This window comes from Corvus hawaiiensis, chromosome 2, assembly GCF_020740725.1.
Source record: "Corvus hawaiiensis isolate bCorHaw1 chromosome 2, bCorHaw1.pri.cur, whole genome shotgun sequence".
Lineage (NCBI taxonomy): Eukaryota > Metazoa > Chordata > Aves > Passeriformes > Corvidae > Corvus > Corvus hawaiiensis.
This window is the reverse complement of record NC_063214.1, coordinates 114440302-114457365: the sequence shown is the minus strand read 5'-3', so window position 1 is coordinate 114457365 and position 17064 is coordinate 114440302. Positions and strand designations below refer to the sequence as shown.

General features: G+C 34.9%; 1 protein-coding gene across 1 annotated transcript in view; it reads left to right on the top strand.

Moving 5' to 3' along the window:
* CFAP47 (cilia and flagella associated protein 47) overlaps positions 1 to 17064 on the top strand; it is a 280168-nt gene that overhangs the window by 77806 nt on the left and 185298 nt on the right. The window contains exons 34-37 of the mRNA XM_048288836.1: positions 10866 to 10963; positions 11820 to 11936; positions 15656 to 15790; positions 16307 to 16419. Of these exons, the coding sequence (XP_048144793.1) occupies positions 10866 to 10963; positions 11820 to 11936; positions 15656 to 15790; positions 16307 to 16419 (463 nt within the window). The remainder of the gene's footprint in view (positions 1 to 10865; positions 10964 to 11819; positions 11937 to 15655; positions 15791 to 16306; positions 16420 to 17064) is intronic.

Sequence of the window (17064 nt, the reverse complement as noted above, 5' to 3'; positions counted from 1 at the left end):
ACTCAGGTATTTGACATTTTAATTTATGTTAGCTTTAAACTAAGCATTTAAGCATGCTTTTCCAGAGGAAATGAAAAGTGTCATAAGGAAAAATGTCTGAGTATATTACGTGTTCATGCAACTCAGCTGAAAGTCTCATCCTCAGTTCTGCATTTTGGTTGTTATTATTTGCTTAATACCAGTAATTTTAAGAGAAGGATTAGTTTGTTCGGTATTTTTTCAATTCTTACTACAGTGCAGATCAGAGAGCAATTTTCACTTTTGCTTAACATTTATGTGCCTGTATATTACCGTCCAAATGCTCTACTTTGGATACTTAGCCCTGACTAGTGATATGTATTGACCTGCTGCTTTCAGCTCAAAACAGTCTGTTGGGTGATCAATTCCCGCTAAATAGATGAAGATCTAGCCAGGCTACATTTCTCAGTCTTTCCTTTGATACCAAAGCTCCTTAAAGTGAAATGTGACATTGAGAAAAGCCTAAGCTACTGCAGTGCAGAGAGGTTTCAAATATTCATCTTTATTAAATCCTTCTAAAATGGAAGATAACTATGCCATTCATCAGAACTTTTCTCTTGCAAGAATTAAGATCTCAGCAGCTTAGAGAGAACATTAGCAAGGAGTTTGGTGTCTCCACATCTTCTCTTCTTACTGCTACTGAAAAATAAATGCGTTTTAAAAGCATCTTGGCATGTGTTTTGGAAGGGCAGGCTTTTGTACTATGTCTTATTGACCACAAACTGGAAAGCAATATTGAAACTTGAGTCCAAGTGCCATAAAACTGTGAAATGCAGCTATGTCTTTTATGCTGGGACTTTAATTATACATGAAATATAAGATTCAGTGCCCACTTAAGGCATTATATGGACAATAGCAATGATAGCAGAGGAGGCATTAATTATTTGAGTGTAGTAAATTTTCAGTTTACCTTCTAGTGTTATCTTCATGTTTCTTTTCAACATTTCTCTCTGAAAGACTAACTACTAATAGTATGAAAAAATAAGAGTCAGGAAAAACACTTAAAATGTTGCTAGACTATTGGAATATTGTAATTCAAATCCTGAAGTTCCTAAACAGTAGAAAATCTTCCTGATTGGAGAATTAAATTGTCTCCACAGAAGCTGTATGTCTCTTCCTTATTAGTTATGACTCTTACCATGGTAAAAAGATAAATTATGTTTTTGGAAATAGGGAATTTTCTTCAGTGTGTCCCAGGAAGATTTTGGAAAGATTAGATAATTCTATATTTAATATAAAATTGTTAGAGAATATGACAGCCAGTAAATATCAGCAATACCTGAAGTCAATCTATGTCTGAGATTCAAGAGCTGTCCCCAGAGCAGATACATCTTCACTTTACTGGGAAAATCTGCTTAAGAGGGAAGAGAAATTCTAATCCAGTGCCAATATAGGTTTGTCTGGCAATCTCAGGCATAGTGGCATCTCAAAAGACTCTTACTTTCAATTAGGAAAGTTTTAGGTTTTATGCATTTTATTCACTTCACTGTTAATTAACTTGGGCCTTTTGTTGTTTTTAATTTTTATATTTTCTAATTTTGGTATAAATTCAGCATGGCATCTGAGTTAAAATGTTGAGGGAAGAAATATTTTAGTGTGTATATCTTCACAAAATTGTATGAGAATGAAGTGGAATTCTTGTTTTAAAACTGATTCAGTAGAGCTTTTATTTTTGTTTCTGGCATAGCAGTTAAGAAGTACATGTTTTTTTTCTTTCCTATGTTTTCAGGAATTTTACTTTGTCCTTTGTCCTCTGCTTTCTTTCTATCCCCTGTTTTTAGGAAGGGTATTTAGGGAGTCCACTGATTTTTGCTTCTCAATTCAATAGTTATCAGAGAAAATTGAGGAACAAGATTTAAAGAATACTTTTTATCTTTAAAGGGTGGAAGGGAAGAATCTTGTGTAGTTTCACATAAGATTTTTTTTCAGTTTGAATCACTGCAAAACAGTCTTTTCCAAAATAATGAATCTTGCTTTTTACACACTTAATAAAATTGAATTAAAGAAGAGGAAAAGACTATCTAATGAACTGCTATCATGATTATTAAAAGCCTGACTTCCAACAAGGAGAATAAGAGAACATTGTTCTTGAGTGATAAATCCTGGAAAATGTTTCCTGAGATATAAATTAGCAAAGTTTTAAACCATTTTTCTGTGTTGTATTTCATGATCTGCACAGTAGAACATCAGAATGAATCATAAGATGTAAATATGGAGCCCAATAAATAGGCTTTTCAGTCCTGCTTGCCTTTCTTCGTTGATTTGAATACTCCGTTTGTTTCCTATAGCTGAAAACCCCAGAAGATCATATCAGAATTTTATTTAATGAAAAAGAGAAAAATGCTTACTTTCTGAGTTTAAAGTCCATATGCTATTGAGAAATAAGCAGAACTCCATGTTTCATTTAACTTTTTAGACTTTTGAGTAGTATAAAAAATTGTTTTGTACAATTTATACTGTCTGGCATTATGCAGCTTCAGGGAAGTAAAAGTGTGAAGAAAGGTAATCCTTAGAGTTCTATATTGAAAACACTCAAAGGGTTCATATTTGAAAACTTCTTAAGAAGATCTTAAAAAAAGGAAGTGAAGCCTAAACTCTTAGGCCTATGTATATTTTTGTATATGTTTGTGTGTACATATATGCATACACATATATACATATGTGTGTTTGTAGACATGTATGCTTATATAAAAGAATGTGTTTATTTATGCAAATATATGCTGGCCCTCAAAAACCTAATTTTCTAAAGAGAAATAATCAGAAAAATGCTTAGAAAGAATTTTTGTTTCCTTACTTGCAATGCACTGTGAGATATCTAAACAGAAATTTTGCTTTCAGCCAAACAAGGAACTTGGCAGTGTTTGTATGTTAATTGGAATACATAAGCATTCTGAATTTTTGTGTAATTAATGCTACTTCTGCAGTGCTTGCCAAATATATAGATTGAGTGTGGTATAGCTGAGGATTTGGTAATACAGCTTCAGATATTTTGTGAGGATAAAACATATTTCAGACTGTGACGTTTGCCAAAGATTCTGTTAATTAAGTATCAAACAATAAATTTCCTTGAGAGCAGTAATTAACTTTTTTTTTTACTAAATAAAACAGAGGCATTATAGTATTCATTGTGAAGCCAGTATAGAATCCAGCAATGCTGTAACGAATTGCTGTGATTCACAGCACTTTAAATCTAAATGATTTATAAGTGAAATGCCATGATGTGAGGTCCTACCTTAAGGAGAAGGGAGCACCCAAGAGTCATAAATACTCATGATTGAAAGGAATGACAAAAGTCAGAGTCTGCAAAAGCTCACAAGTTTTACTCGTAAATCACACACTTGGCATGGAAGTTGGTATGTTAGTCCCTGACCTACTATGTAAGGATGTGGCAGTGGGTTTTGGGTAAAGGGGTGAGATGATAAGAAAAAGAAAAAAGAAGTGAATGAGAGAAAGCAAGACATCAGCAGTTGTGGTTCCAGCGCTGGTCCAGCTGATGGGATGTTCAGGGTCCTGGGGGGGCCACACAGGCTTGGTGGGGCTTCCTCACCTTGGTGGTAGAAGTTTTCTGTTGAAGACCAACAAAATGGAGACCAATGTAAGGTAATGCTGTTCTTATGTGATGCATAAACCCCTCAGAAATTTGTCAATTTAAGATATTGTTTAGGATAAGAATCAGTGAAAATAAAACAAAACTGTGTAGAGAGTGAAAGACTAGAGGAAATTTTTTAGGAGCAGAAAGATGAATGTGCATGCCTCAGGGTAAAAGTGTTCTGCAACAGATGGGAATAAATGAAACATATCCCCAGCATCTCTGTTTTTCTGTTATTGCCCCATGTGGTGCTTTTTGAACTTTTCTGCTCAGAATTATGAATTGACAGTGGTATTAAGTTGATCTGTCAGTGATATTTCAAGAGTTCTTAGATGAATAATTATCAGTTTTTATGAGCAAGAGTTGTAGCATCCTGCCTGAAGTAGGAACTGTAATTTTTCTTTCATCTCTAATAAAATTAGACTTGTTTTCCATGTTAAGATAATTGTAGATACACATGCTGTCTGTTCTGAAGGCAGATGTGTTATCAATCTGTTCATCTTAAATTTTAAATAATAAATAATAGCCTTTTCAAAAAATACTCAAAGGCATATTTCCTCTCATCTTTCTTATGCTCTGGATTGTATACTTCAGTAACATTTCAAAGCTTGTCCTGGTTTTAATGTGAGCATGTACAGGAAAGGTTATTGCTACATATTTCTTCTGTAAATGTTTGTATTGTTCAGTGCCAGATTTGAGGTACTGAAACAGGACTATAGATGTTATTATAGCTATAGATTAGTTCCACTTCCAAAGATTTTCAGATTCCAGAGTAAGAATTTGCTGTATAATAATATAAGCCATTATTACTGCACTAGTTTACATTAAAAGGATGTACTGTGATGTATTAAAGGTCAGTCTAGCTCAGTATTCTACCTTCAACAGAATTTGCTTAGAGATGAGTAACAGTGCAAGTGTACAGAAATGCTTTATACATACTCTGAGACTTCCAGCTTTGAAATTCAAGACTCCTTCAGAGGGAGGTGGCACTCCTGTAATGCTGTACTAGATTTCCATTCTCCGAATTGAATTCTATTTTCAACCTTTGCAGACTTGTAGTATCACAATATTCTGAAGCAGTCAGTAAATTTAGAGTCTCTATTCTGTGTAAAATACTTTGAGTTTTCTGCTTAATCCAAAACTTGGTTCTTCCTTTGCTGACAAATTTGTGTATTCCACTAGAACAGCATCTAGTTCCTACCCTTGGTGTCATACCTACTTACACAGACTGCTGTCCTATCACCATTCAATTGCTACTCTTAGTAATGTAGTCTAATTTATTAATTTCTCATAAAGCCCTATTTCATACCTTTAATCACAAAAGGCCATCAGTTTCAAGATTTTGGGTGAATGTATTTGGTTTATTTGAAAACTCTCATACAATAGTAGCCTAGCTCTGTATATTATTTTTCCTCTGTTTTCCAGTAACTCAGAATTTGAAAAAATTGCTTGTGGCTATGTAACAGAAGATTTATCATTGGTATCTCTTGTGCCTCCTTAGATATAAGGATTTTTCAAGTGATGGCAAGAATTCAAATGTTTTAATATTTGTGAAAACAGCAGAACAAGCTTCATAAGAAATACAATACTTTATTTAAAGATTTATTGCTGTTCTTACTTTTTTTATATAAAACAGCTCTTAAATTTAGTAGATTAAACTAAATTTGATCCTTTAACTGTTTTAATCCTTGGTATAAGACCAATTTTTTTTATTGCGCATGGTCTTCTTATCCAGATCCTTATCCAATACATCATACTTACTGCTTATCCAGATAATGGATCAGTTAATAAAAGTGAAACTTAAAAAAACCCCACAGTAAATCCCAGAAATGGAGAATGAGACCGGAAATAATCGCTTTATCCTCATGTACAAGGACTAATCTGAACATACCTGTAGTGTACTAAACAGGTATTTTCCTAGGCTGTTACAAAAATCTCTGAAAAAGGATATTCCACAATCCACTTAAGGCAGTAGCTGCCAGAATTTCCCACTCATTTCTATTTGAAAGAGTTTCCTATTGTCTAACATAAACTCTAGCAGGGGAAATTTTGGGTTAAGCCCATCCTTTCTCATTTGAAATATGGTGTGTAATGAATCTTTGCTTTTCTAGTAACTTTATACATATTTGCAGATTGTTATCTTCTTCAGTTTCTCTCTCTCCCCTTCTTGGCAAAACATTTTCATTCTTTCAGTCCTTCAGTGTACTCAGCTCAGGGTTTTTTGTTGTAAACCCTTTTAGTTGCTCCTTCTCTTGAAGTTTGGTGCCCATTGCTGGTTTCTATACCAGGTGAGACTTTACTAGAACTAGAAGTGAAAAGATCCGTCTACATACTTAAGATGGAACTCTCCTGTTAATGCATGCTAGCACAGTGTTTGCTTTTTCTACCACAGTATTAGATTTACTGTTTTCTCCAGGTTCTTTTCTGGAGAAATTCTCTCTATCCAATTTTCCATCTAGCACTTGCGTAATGAATTATTCTTAATTAATTGTAATATGCTGCAAACATCATTATTGGATTTCATCCCATTTGTTTCAGATCATTACTCCAGTTGCTCAAGAGCTTAAATTATAGTCCTTTCCTAATGAATACTTGCAACCAATTTTTCTTCCCAAAGCCAATTCTTTAACCTGTTTTATATTATCTCCAGATGGGAGTAAGATCATTTTGTGCAATTTTGAAAAATTGCATATGAAAAGATTGGAAAATACACAATCTAGGATTTTTTTTTTTTTTGTGGACAGCTGATAGCAGTTAGGTTTACTGTTTTTCAGTGAAGTTTGTGCTTCACTTTACAGGATCTTTTTCCTAGAATACGTTTTTGTTGCTCCTCTGTGACAGAGAATGTAATCAAAATCTTGCTGAAGTTAAAATATATGGTATTTTTCCTTGGTCCGTTGTATCATTTACTTGTCAAAGAAATAAACAAAATTTGACCTAGAGGAGTTTGTGCTGAGTGTTGCTTGGTATTCTGCCAAAAAATAAGTGATTTGTCATTTTTGTGTAGAATTGTTGGAAGTATTCCCTTGATTATCTCCATTTGGAGGATAGTTTTCCTATCCTGCAAAAAACTCTTGAGGCTTCAAATCTAATAATAAATAAACACTTAAATATTTTTGTGAAAAATAGATTATGGCAAAAAAAAAGCATTGCAAAATTTTGTAGACTTTCTATTGATTCATCAGAGTAAGAACATCAAATTTTTAAAAACTCAATGGATCTGGACTTATTTTAAACCAAATTTTTTTAAAAAAGGTGGTGAAAAATTAGTGCCATGGCAAAACTTTGCTGCTTCTATGTAGAAATGCTTCATGAGTGAAGCAAGCAGTGTGTCTTCAAGGGCAGGCTTAACCTGTCACAAGAAAGATGGAGACAATGCTGTTACGCTTGGTTACTGTTATGCTTGTTACATGCATGCAACATGATACCATTACAAATTAAAAAAATCACCCCCAACTATTAAAAGTAAATACATTCAAGAGTTAAGTTGGTCCCAAATCGCTGAATTGACTATGCATGTTACTTCCTGCAGTGCTGAATGGAATCAACGAGTGAAACAGAACTACTCTCATTTTAGATCCCTTGCAGAGGCCTTTTGCAGTGTATTTTTAGGTTTCCATACCCATAAGAAATGTTTGAGTGCACTCTTAAGTGGCTGCACATCCACTCCAAGCTAACCCTGCTTAGTTATTTTCTTTTATAAAGTATTTTCACCTCTTGTCATGGGTGAGACAGAGTACAAAACATCCTGTGGGGGATCTGGAGCCTGGATTTGTTGCAGAACCAGCTCTTGCCCTGTTTGATAATTTCACACATCCAGTTGCTTCCCACAGCACTCAACAATTTTTTCACAAGGTCTCAAATTCCCTCTGTGCCAGGGAGGCCACTGGAACATCAGGGAAAAGTTGTGTCAGTTCCTGCTGTGCTGCTGCTCATAGACACCAATCTCATGTCCCTCCAAAATCCCTGGACGTCCTTTGGCTTTTGTCTCTGTGCATCTCTCTGGTCTTCAGAATCTTCTTCCACTTCGAAAATCTTTCCTCCAATTATGAATTTTTTTCACCTTCTTTCTAGTCCCCTGCTGTCTCTTCAAGATCACTGGTTCTTTTTGGGAATGCTTCTTTTTTGCCTCTTCTTCTTTTCATAACTCCAAGTCCCCAGTTTTCCCAATCTCATTAGTCTCTATGCAGAGCGCTGTTCATTATCAGCCTAACTGGGGCTTCTGTCTCACTCCTCTTCATTAATGGGAGAGTTTAGAATGTGCCATTTTAGTCTTGGTGTTACCAAAATTTTCAGCCAGCCCTTTTGGGATGCAGCTAGCAGGTAGCAGGAATGTGTCTCAATTCAGAAGTTAAAGTTTGGACAATTTTCTCTCCCCCTGCCCCCAGTCACACAGAGTTCTTTGCTACCTGTTAGCATTCATGTTTTAAACTATTTTTGATCAGGTTTTTGAAATGACATTGGCTGAAAATCTTTGTCTTAAAGCTCCACTAGTAATTTTTTCTTTTTTTTGCAAGAAATGCCAGTACAAATGAAATTCAATATATTTACATGCTTAGAGGTATCCTGAGCAATAATTTTGTTTTCCATTGTTTATTTCTACTAAAATTGACTAATTCTGTTTAAATACTTAATTGCTGTAAAGTGGTTAGCTGGCAGATGTTCTGCTAGATTTGATGTAATTAGGAAAAATACATTGTGTTTTCTGACTAATTTATTCACAATCCTTTAAGTAGGTTGATTGATAGTAGAAGGATTAACTGAAAAACAACAAAAATTTTAGAAGTATTTCATTAGCTAAGATGCAAAAATATTTCACTTAATATATTTTTTTTTCTTTATGCTCTCATTTACAGAACTATAAGGCTATAGTTCAACGAATGGTTTTTAAAAATAGTCCTATGGCGTTTCATTTCCACTGGCACATTTATGTGGCTGCATGGAAAAACTGGATTGGGTGATCTAGATTAAACTGTAAATTATTTTTTTGCTTTTTCTTTTTAAGCCAGCTTTGTTCCCCAGCTACTTTGTTGGTGCACAGACAATTCTACAAGCATGAAAGCAAGGATTAGTGAGCACACAACAAAGTACAAAAATGCTGTGTATGGTGCCCCTGGCCATGGCAGGGGTTTGGAGCTTGATGATCTTTAATGTCCCTTCCAACCCAAACCATTCTGTGATTCTGTGATATAGGCACAACTGCTGCTGCTTAAGCATGCTCAAGTAATATTCCCACAAGAAGACTAAAAGCAGCAAATAGTATATTTAAAGTGAAATATAAAGTAGGATAAAAAATAAAGTTACTTTTTTAGATCAAAGCATATGGTTTAATGAGTTTCCTTAACCTGGCTCAGCAAATCAACCTAGATTACTAACCAGAGGAATAATTCAATATCAGACCTAATAAAGCGGAAATAGTTAATCTTTAAAAGTTAAAAATAAAAATTTGAAAATGGTGATTTATTAAAAATACCAATATTGTGTGCTGAGAGTGAGTCTGAACTCTATTGATAAAAAAAGAAGACAGTTTCTTGGTTTTTATAGGTCCAAATATGATCAATAATATGATGAATTTATGTTAGAAGGACTGGCTTTTTAGGAAGAAAGTAAACTTTCAAAAATGTATTTTGCTATTTTTAAAGTACTTGTTTTTGCAGTGACTACATTAAATATTTTTTAAATAACTGCAAGCAGATTACCAATAAGATGGGATGAAATTAATGTTTCCTCCTGTAGACATTTGTAAAATGGATGTCTGAATTTAGTTAAAATTAATACTGTTACAATTTAGATGTTGAAGTCCATATTTACTATAATGTCTTCCTGTCATAGGTAACAGGAAGATGTTATATATCCAGTCAGACTTCGTCGGTATTCCCAATATGGAGTTTTCAAGAGTTTAAAGTTGAGCTTTCTGCTTGAGAAAGTTCATTCAGTTAAACAATAAGGAAAAAATAACTTTGAGACAGTGAGATTAATGCGTGTTTTAATTTTGATTTGAAAACTTAAAGAAAATGAAATATTCATGCAAATACTCCTTTAAATACTGTTGGCTGTTTTTTATTGAAAATATATTTAACGAATCTTTAGAATAATATTACATAAATTGATTCACAACATGAATAGGAAAAAGTAAGGGATTTTGGGCCAAGCCTAAACATCACCACACTGAAGCAGTGGCAAACTAAAATCATTACCAATGCCAAATAGTTAAGCTCAGATGGATCTACAGACTTTTGTTTCTGAGCTTGTGCAGCATCTGCTCCTGTTGTTTCTTACTAAAGCAGTATGAATATGCTGAAGTATCTGCAAGCTGATGTGACGTGATGGGCATTTAAGTTTTTCTGATGATGAGTCAACTGTAGTCTATAAATGTCTGTTCTTTTTCTGAAAAGTGACAGATAGATTTTGCTTAGGATCTGGTACCGGGGTTTGTTGTAGGTTGAACTAATTTTTTGAGTGTAATAGTGAAATGAAGCCTATATAATTTGTTCCACATCAGAAAGCTTGATCCCAGTCTATCTGAAAACCTTGCCAGTGGCTGAAACCCAAAGTGTTTCCTAAATTTGGGAGCTTGGACCTGAGACAGTAAAGTTATGTAAATGCTGTGTTAAATATAAGATTTGGGTGCTTCAAACAAGAAACTATAAATATACTGCATTCAATTTCTTAATAATCAGTTTTATTTTGATAAAAACATTAGAAATATAAAAGATTATCTAACCATCTGAGTCATTGGGGTTTGCAGCAGTTGTAGAACTGGTGATTGTGCTATAACAATTAAGCCGTTAGCTCTCATTTATATTGCATTTATGCCAAATAATTTAATATGACCTTAAAGAAAATCAATAACATTTCCTTTTTCTGCCTTAAGCATTTCAACTTCAAAGGATTTCTGCATATTTTCATGAGTTTCAGTAGCTCTATTAATGTTAGGCCTATAGAAATAAAAAGTTTACACTTCTATGCTCCTAATCTATGAGGTTTAGATTATGTGCTTTCCATTCTTCTGTGATGAATAGCCTTGCATGCTGCAGCAGAGTAAATAATAGTTACAATATTCTAGATGAGATTTTTCATGTTTTCAGCAACAGCTCTGAAATAGAAATATTCTCGTGAAATTCTACATGTGAATGGATGTTTCCTTTCTCTGTTTTCCCCTACTCAGTGATTTCAGATAGTTGTCATATCCATCTAGAACAAAATAGGCATCTTGGGGAGAAGAGAGTCTCATTAATCTTTTTTGTGTTTTAATCAGGTGGAATACCACCCATGAGATGGATAGTGAATTTTGACCAAGATCTTCTAGATGGTCTGGTATTGGCAGCACAGATAGCAGCTTATTGTCCATATCTGGTAAGAAGGTTTTTAATATTGTGTAAGTTTTATACAATTTATTAATTTTAGTGGGTTTGTTCAGGCCTTATTTTCCCTTGCAGTGTTGAAGAGTGCATTGAGTGCAGGGAGCTCGGGGTGCAGCTGTGGTGTGAGCTGCAGGTGAAGCTCTGGGTGGTGGGAGCCCGAGGAAAGAGACCTGGCACTGACCCTTTACATAGCAAAGGTTCTGGGGATCTGTGACACAGCCAGGTGATCAGAGAGACACAGCAGGAGTCAAGGACCCAGCAGGAAGTCCCCAGACTTTCACACACTTAGACCCAGGGTGGGTAGAAGCCCAGGGTTTCCTTTGCGCAGAGTCCCTCTTCAGAGGCAGCAGCTCGAGGTGTTCTTCTGTTATTGCACCAAGATTAAATTATTTTAAGGATCCAGACACTGAGACTCTGCTGTGGGAAACCTGGGGTCGAACCAGTATGGAAACCTTGTCTGAGAGTGTGAGAGTGGGGTATGTAGGAAGTCAAGCAGGGCATCCATCACTCACATCCTCCCACTGCAAGGGGCCTTCAGTCCCAGCTCAGGTGGCTGCCAGTGGCTCCTGGGTGGTTGGACAGGGAAGTTTCCGTAACAGTAGCTCTTTAAAAATGTGATTTTTAAACAGAAAAAAACCTCACCCCAACATTTAGCAAGTCATGGGGGATTACTTCAGTATTAGTCATGGGGGATTATTTCAGTGTTAATTTTTCTTTTTACTGGGTTTATTCTTAACAGGTAATTTCGGTTCAAAATTTAGATCTTATTGATTGCTGAATGAGCAAAAATCCAAAATCAGTAATTTTGCCTAGTGGAAGGTTGAGTTTGATTTCTCTGTCTTGTCTAGATTCCCACTCACTTCATAAAGATGTATACTGATCCAAGAACTCATGAACAGTTTCTGCACAACTCTTTGATACTTGTGAAAGCTCTGCACGCTATCAATCTGGATATGGACATAAAGGTAGAGGATTTTATGCTTGCAGCTCTTATAGACATTAATATTTTTATTTTTGCTTTTTGTATAGTAGTGTTGCACAACAAATTAAGGTGAGATTGTAGTAAAACAGTTTTGTTTCATGATGTGCTACTGTATGATGGAAACCAAAATACTGCTTCATATGAATAGACTTAATTAGAAGTAATTTCCATAATTCCTTGCTTTGTAGAATCGCACATGCACAACTAGCTGAAAATAAATTAATTCAGTTCAGATTTTAGCATCCTAAATCACACAGTGAAAACTCAAATGGAATTAATTATTGGTATTAGAAGGCAATTTAGAAAAATATGTTTAAGAAAAACATCATGCACTTAACCATAAAAAGAAGTGAAAAAAATTGTATGAATGTCTGGTGACAGTTACATGCATCTAACCCTGAAGGCCCGTGAGAGGCCAGGTTTGATGCACACAGAAGTCAGCAGCTTTGCATGCTGGTGAGAATAGCTTCTGCTGTCCTTTTTTTGAGAAGGAATACAATGTTGTTGATAATTTTTTCCATCAAGGATCTGCTTGGGATCTCTTTTATAAGTTTAGTAAACATGCTTTACATCTTTGTGGTTTTTATTGACCTATGGCTCCAAATTTTTTTAAATGGTGGCCTTACATAGGTTAGCTATTGTTCCTTTGTTCTTTTTGTTGTCCCGAAATCCAGTTTTCTCCTGCTCCTAATCTGCATTTCTTTAACTGCCCATTTGTGAGTTATTTTTATCTCTGGGAGCATATTGGGCTGGCTGGAAGAGCAGAAGATTCAGTAGAATAGACACAGTATTTGAAAGTGTATGATGAAACTTTCCAAAGGAATTAATGGCATTAAGAATCAGAGGTAGAGCTTGTTTGTGTGCACAAAGGAGTATAAAAAGAAGCTCAATTACAACTTTTTTTCGCCTTTCCATTTGGTTGTGTTATTACAGGGAAAAATTAACTCTGCTATTTTCATTTGTATCAGCTGTCATGCTGTCATGATATCATACTGTCATATGTCACATACATCATATCATACTGTCATGCTGTCACCTCCTGATAGAGATCACACTGTTAGAAATGACTTGGCTATGACAGGCTAAACAAAGAAAATCTACTGCTTCCCATACTTGTGACTGACAGGAAGCAAAAAAGTAATCTTTTTGTCAAAACAAAGGTGTATTCTGCCTCTGCTTTTATTAAAAAAACCAGGCAGTTCAGCACGTGAAGGCAGAGGCTGCATGCCAGATAAGGAAAAGGTGTTGAACACATTAGATATGGAAGCAGAATTCTAGGATATTCTCCTTAATGTGCTGATTTTAAGACTAAATTGTCTACAATAGATGGGAAAATCCACCTCTGTGCAGACTAACAACTTAAACAAAGGTATGCAATCAGTCAGTACTAGAAAAAGGAACAGACCTTGGATCTTCAAGGTCTGTATTTTAGTTCTAAGGGTACATTTTACATAGATTCATTGAAATTCATATGTACTTTTCTAAGATTATTGTAGAAACTTCTGAACTATCTTGTTCGTCAGTGATAAAAGTAGCGAAGCACATGAATCCTTTTGCTGAACTCTCTTAATTTGGGAATTTTCTGATAGTCTTGTCTCTGAAATTTGACAGGCAAAAGTGTTCCAATAGCATTGGAAAAGTTCTTGACTCAGGCAGTCACTGCTTCTGAACTATCAGGACAGCTTTGCATTAATTAACAGCACAAGCTGAGATGTGTTAGGTCTGCAACAGCTGGCATTTTCAATCTAAAAATCTAAGATTCTGTAATAATAAAGAAGTTCCACTGTCTGGAAGTCTTTGGCTTCAGGTTTAAATGACAACTTTAATGGAGTTCAAGGCTTTAAAATCCCTTTAAGGATTAAGGTGTAGATTTAAGATGGAGTGCTTTGGGCAGGAGATTATTTGTTTCCACTTTCTAATCATGACTGACAATTCAACCCTAGAGTATTAGTGGTTTTTATTCGTGTCTGATATTTTAAAGTTTTAAAATGCTTTGATTTGAAGAAGATCCAGTTGGAAGCCCAAAATAAAATATTGAGAGATAGGATGGTGGAGAGCAGCGACATGGAGGGAATGTGGGAGACAAAGATAGATTAGGTATGGAAGGTGCAGTGATTGGGAATAGCCAGTAGAGGAAATTTGTTTCAGACTCTATTATTTTACTATTATTTATTCATAATTATTGCTATTGTTTGCAAGCACATATTTTTTAAAGCAAGTAATGTTTACTGAGTGTGAATTTTCTGATGAATCTTGTTAGGAAATACACAAATTTATTTATTTACTAAAAATTTAGTTCTTGCACTAGTAGATAAATGTCACAAATTGAGTTTTATGAATTCATCACAGGATAGAATAGTATTTTCTGAGGAAATAAATTCTGATCTAAGTGGAAATGGGTAGGAAGAAGTGGGTGGCAATAGAAAGTTAGTCTTCAACAGATAATCTACTCTGGCATCTTTGCTATCTTAAATGAAAATGCAGGAGGAGTGAAAAGTAGAGGTGTAAAACCACAGCTATATTGGAATAATTGTTTACATTCAATAGCCATTACTGAGATAAGTGAATGGAAAAATCAGAATACTTTCCAGACTTCAGATTTAAAGCTTTTGGCACAAAGAAGCTTTTTTACTTTGCATAGTAAATGCATCCTGAAGTTCAAATCTTCAGCCAGTGGTGATGGAATTAAACAGAAATATGAGATGAGACATATGATTACATCAGTGCATGAAGAAGATATGAAATTAATCTTAAGAATTACAAGGACAAACATTATCTAGGAAACCATGGAGAGTTGCAGGGAAACTTCACATCAGTGCCCAGTTATGTACTCACTCTCTTGGAAGGTTAGAGGAGGAGCTGTGTGAGAACTGCTGGGAGTAGGATGAGCTGCTTGGTTGGGCATGGGGCAAGAGAACTTTACCTTGAAAACTTTAAATAAACTTTGACTTGAAGATAAAAATTTACCCCGATAGTCGAGATTCTATAAATGTCTATACATCTCTCTTGCACACTAAAGACAGTCCAGAAGAGTGAAAGTTTTTTCTTCCTTTTTCAGTCTTTGTGGAAAATAATTCTGCCATTCTCTTCAGCTGATTTACCAGAATTGATGAGAACTAAAGTTTGACACATTTTGCAGCTGCCACTCAATTTCTGTAAATCAAATATTTAAGATGCAGGAATACTGGATACCTTTTATAAAGCAATTTAGTATCCCAAATAAATACAACTGTATCTTTGTTATTTGGAAAGTGTCATTGTCTCCATAAACAGTTGCAAAGCTGTATGTAGGAGTATTTGGGATGGTATTCTTCATAAACTAAAAGTTGGGTTTTTTTTAAATAGTAAGGACATATGTTTTTCCAGATAGTAAGTTTTCCTTGCTTTTTCTTTTACACTGCATTTAATAAAATTAGCGTTTGTTTCTGCTGAACCTTGGGGGAAAAAAGTTTGGCTTAATTTTTACCCTGAGTTTATCACCAGAGCATGTCAGTGGTTTTCATTAATCAGGGATTTTTTTTGTGCAGTGACAAGATTCCTATTCATATTAGCCATGAGAATAATCCAGTTATTACAGGTTAGATTGAAATTATTTGTGTAATAAGAATTACTCAAAATTTTTTTGTTCTTCTTCCTCTCTTTAGACTATACAGGCAAAATTTTAACTGAATATCTGGTTATTTTTCTTGTTTTCAATATTAGGCCACTGATATCTGTGATCCAAACCCTGTCGTGATGCTTATTTTGTGTGTCCACCTGTATGACAATCTCCCTCACTACTTACCCAAGAACACTATAGAGTTTACAGGCACTCTCCACACAACTGTGGTTAAACAGGTATTGATACCATTGAGTTTAGATTTGTAGTAATGCAAGGTTAAAACTCTGTTTGTATATATGTATATATGTGTTTATATTATGTATGAGCTACAACAAAGAATGAGTAGATTTCGTGTCATTTGGCTAGTAAATATAGAAGATGAAAGTGTGCATTTTCTGTTTTTATTCTCTTCAGTCTTGGGATTTCACTTCTGCTACTGTTTTTTCCCTATGCTTGTAAGCATATGAAAAAATCTACAAATTTTACAAATCTGAGATCAAAGAGAGGAATAAGAGACTCACAGGCATAGGAGTGCAGTGTACACTGCAAATAGAGTACTGTCAAAAGTTTAGGTGGGATAGTCTGTGGGAAATCTACACTCCTTAGGAAGGAAAACTGTCTACCCAGTTACTTGAAGTACTTTCTTATTTTGTGATATCCTTAGTTAGTATTTTGGAACTTACCTGCAGAACACACCTTTTATAGTCTAAAAAAGGAGTAAAAATAGGCTGATGTTGTTTTTGTTGTGATAGGTGCGCCTGAAAAACCCAAGCAGTAATAATTTGGTGTACAACGCTATTCTTGTGGGAAGAGATGCTGGAAATTTCTCTTTACCTAAAGGAAGCACTGTTACCATTTCCCCTATGTAAGTAATGACATGTTAGTATTATTATTTGTAGCATTACAGAAATAGAAACCTACTTTTTTAAGAGTGGTAGAACACTAGAAATGTGTTCAACTACAGACAGGGCAAAATTAGTCGGTATAAGGGTCAGGCTTTTCTCCTTAACCTGGAACAAATCTAGAGTAATATTTCAGTGGGACTCTTGAAGTTGAGCTCAATAGAGCTTTAAGAGTAATATAGAAGCCTTCAGATCATTACAGGAATCATCTGTCTCCAATACGTGTATTTTTTTTCCAATGTATCAAAACTTGATTCACATTTTGTAAATCAACGCATGGTAGAAGCATGAGCAGGTAAATTTTTTTCTTCCGAGGTCTCAAATTTTGGTTCTAATTCTTAATTTAAGCATGAGTGGGAGTTAAAGAGACCATGACAGAGGTTTGAGTAGTACTACATTGCATCATTTTGCCCCTATCCTTCCTCCCCACTAAGATGGATGTGGTGTAGTTATTTGTTCATCTTACATGTCTGAGAGCTATCTAAGGATTCGAGAGAGATTTAATTTTGGGAAAGCATTAGGATATCATTTCTGGTAGCAGAAATACTCATGGCATATCACCATCTCTTTGTTTTTGTTCACTTAGTACATTTTGCTCTTTCTATGCC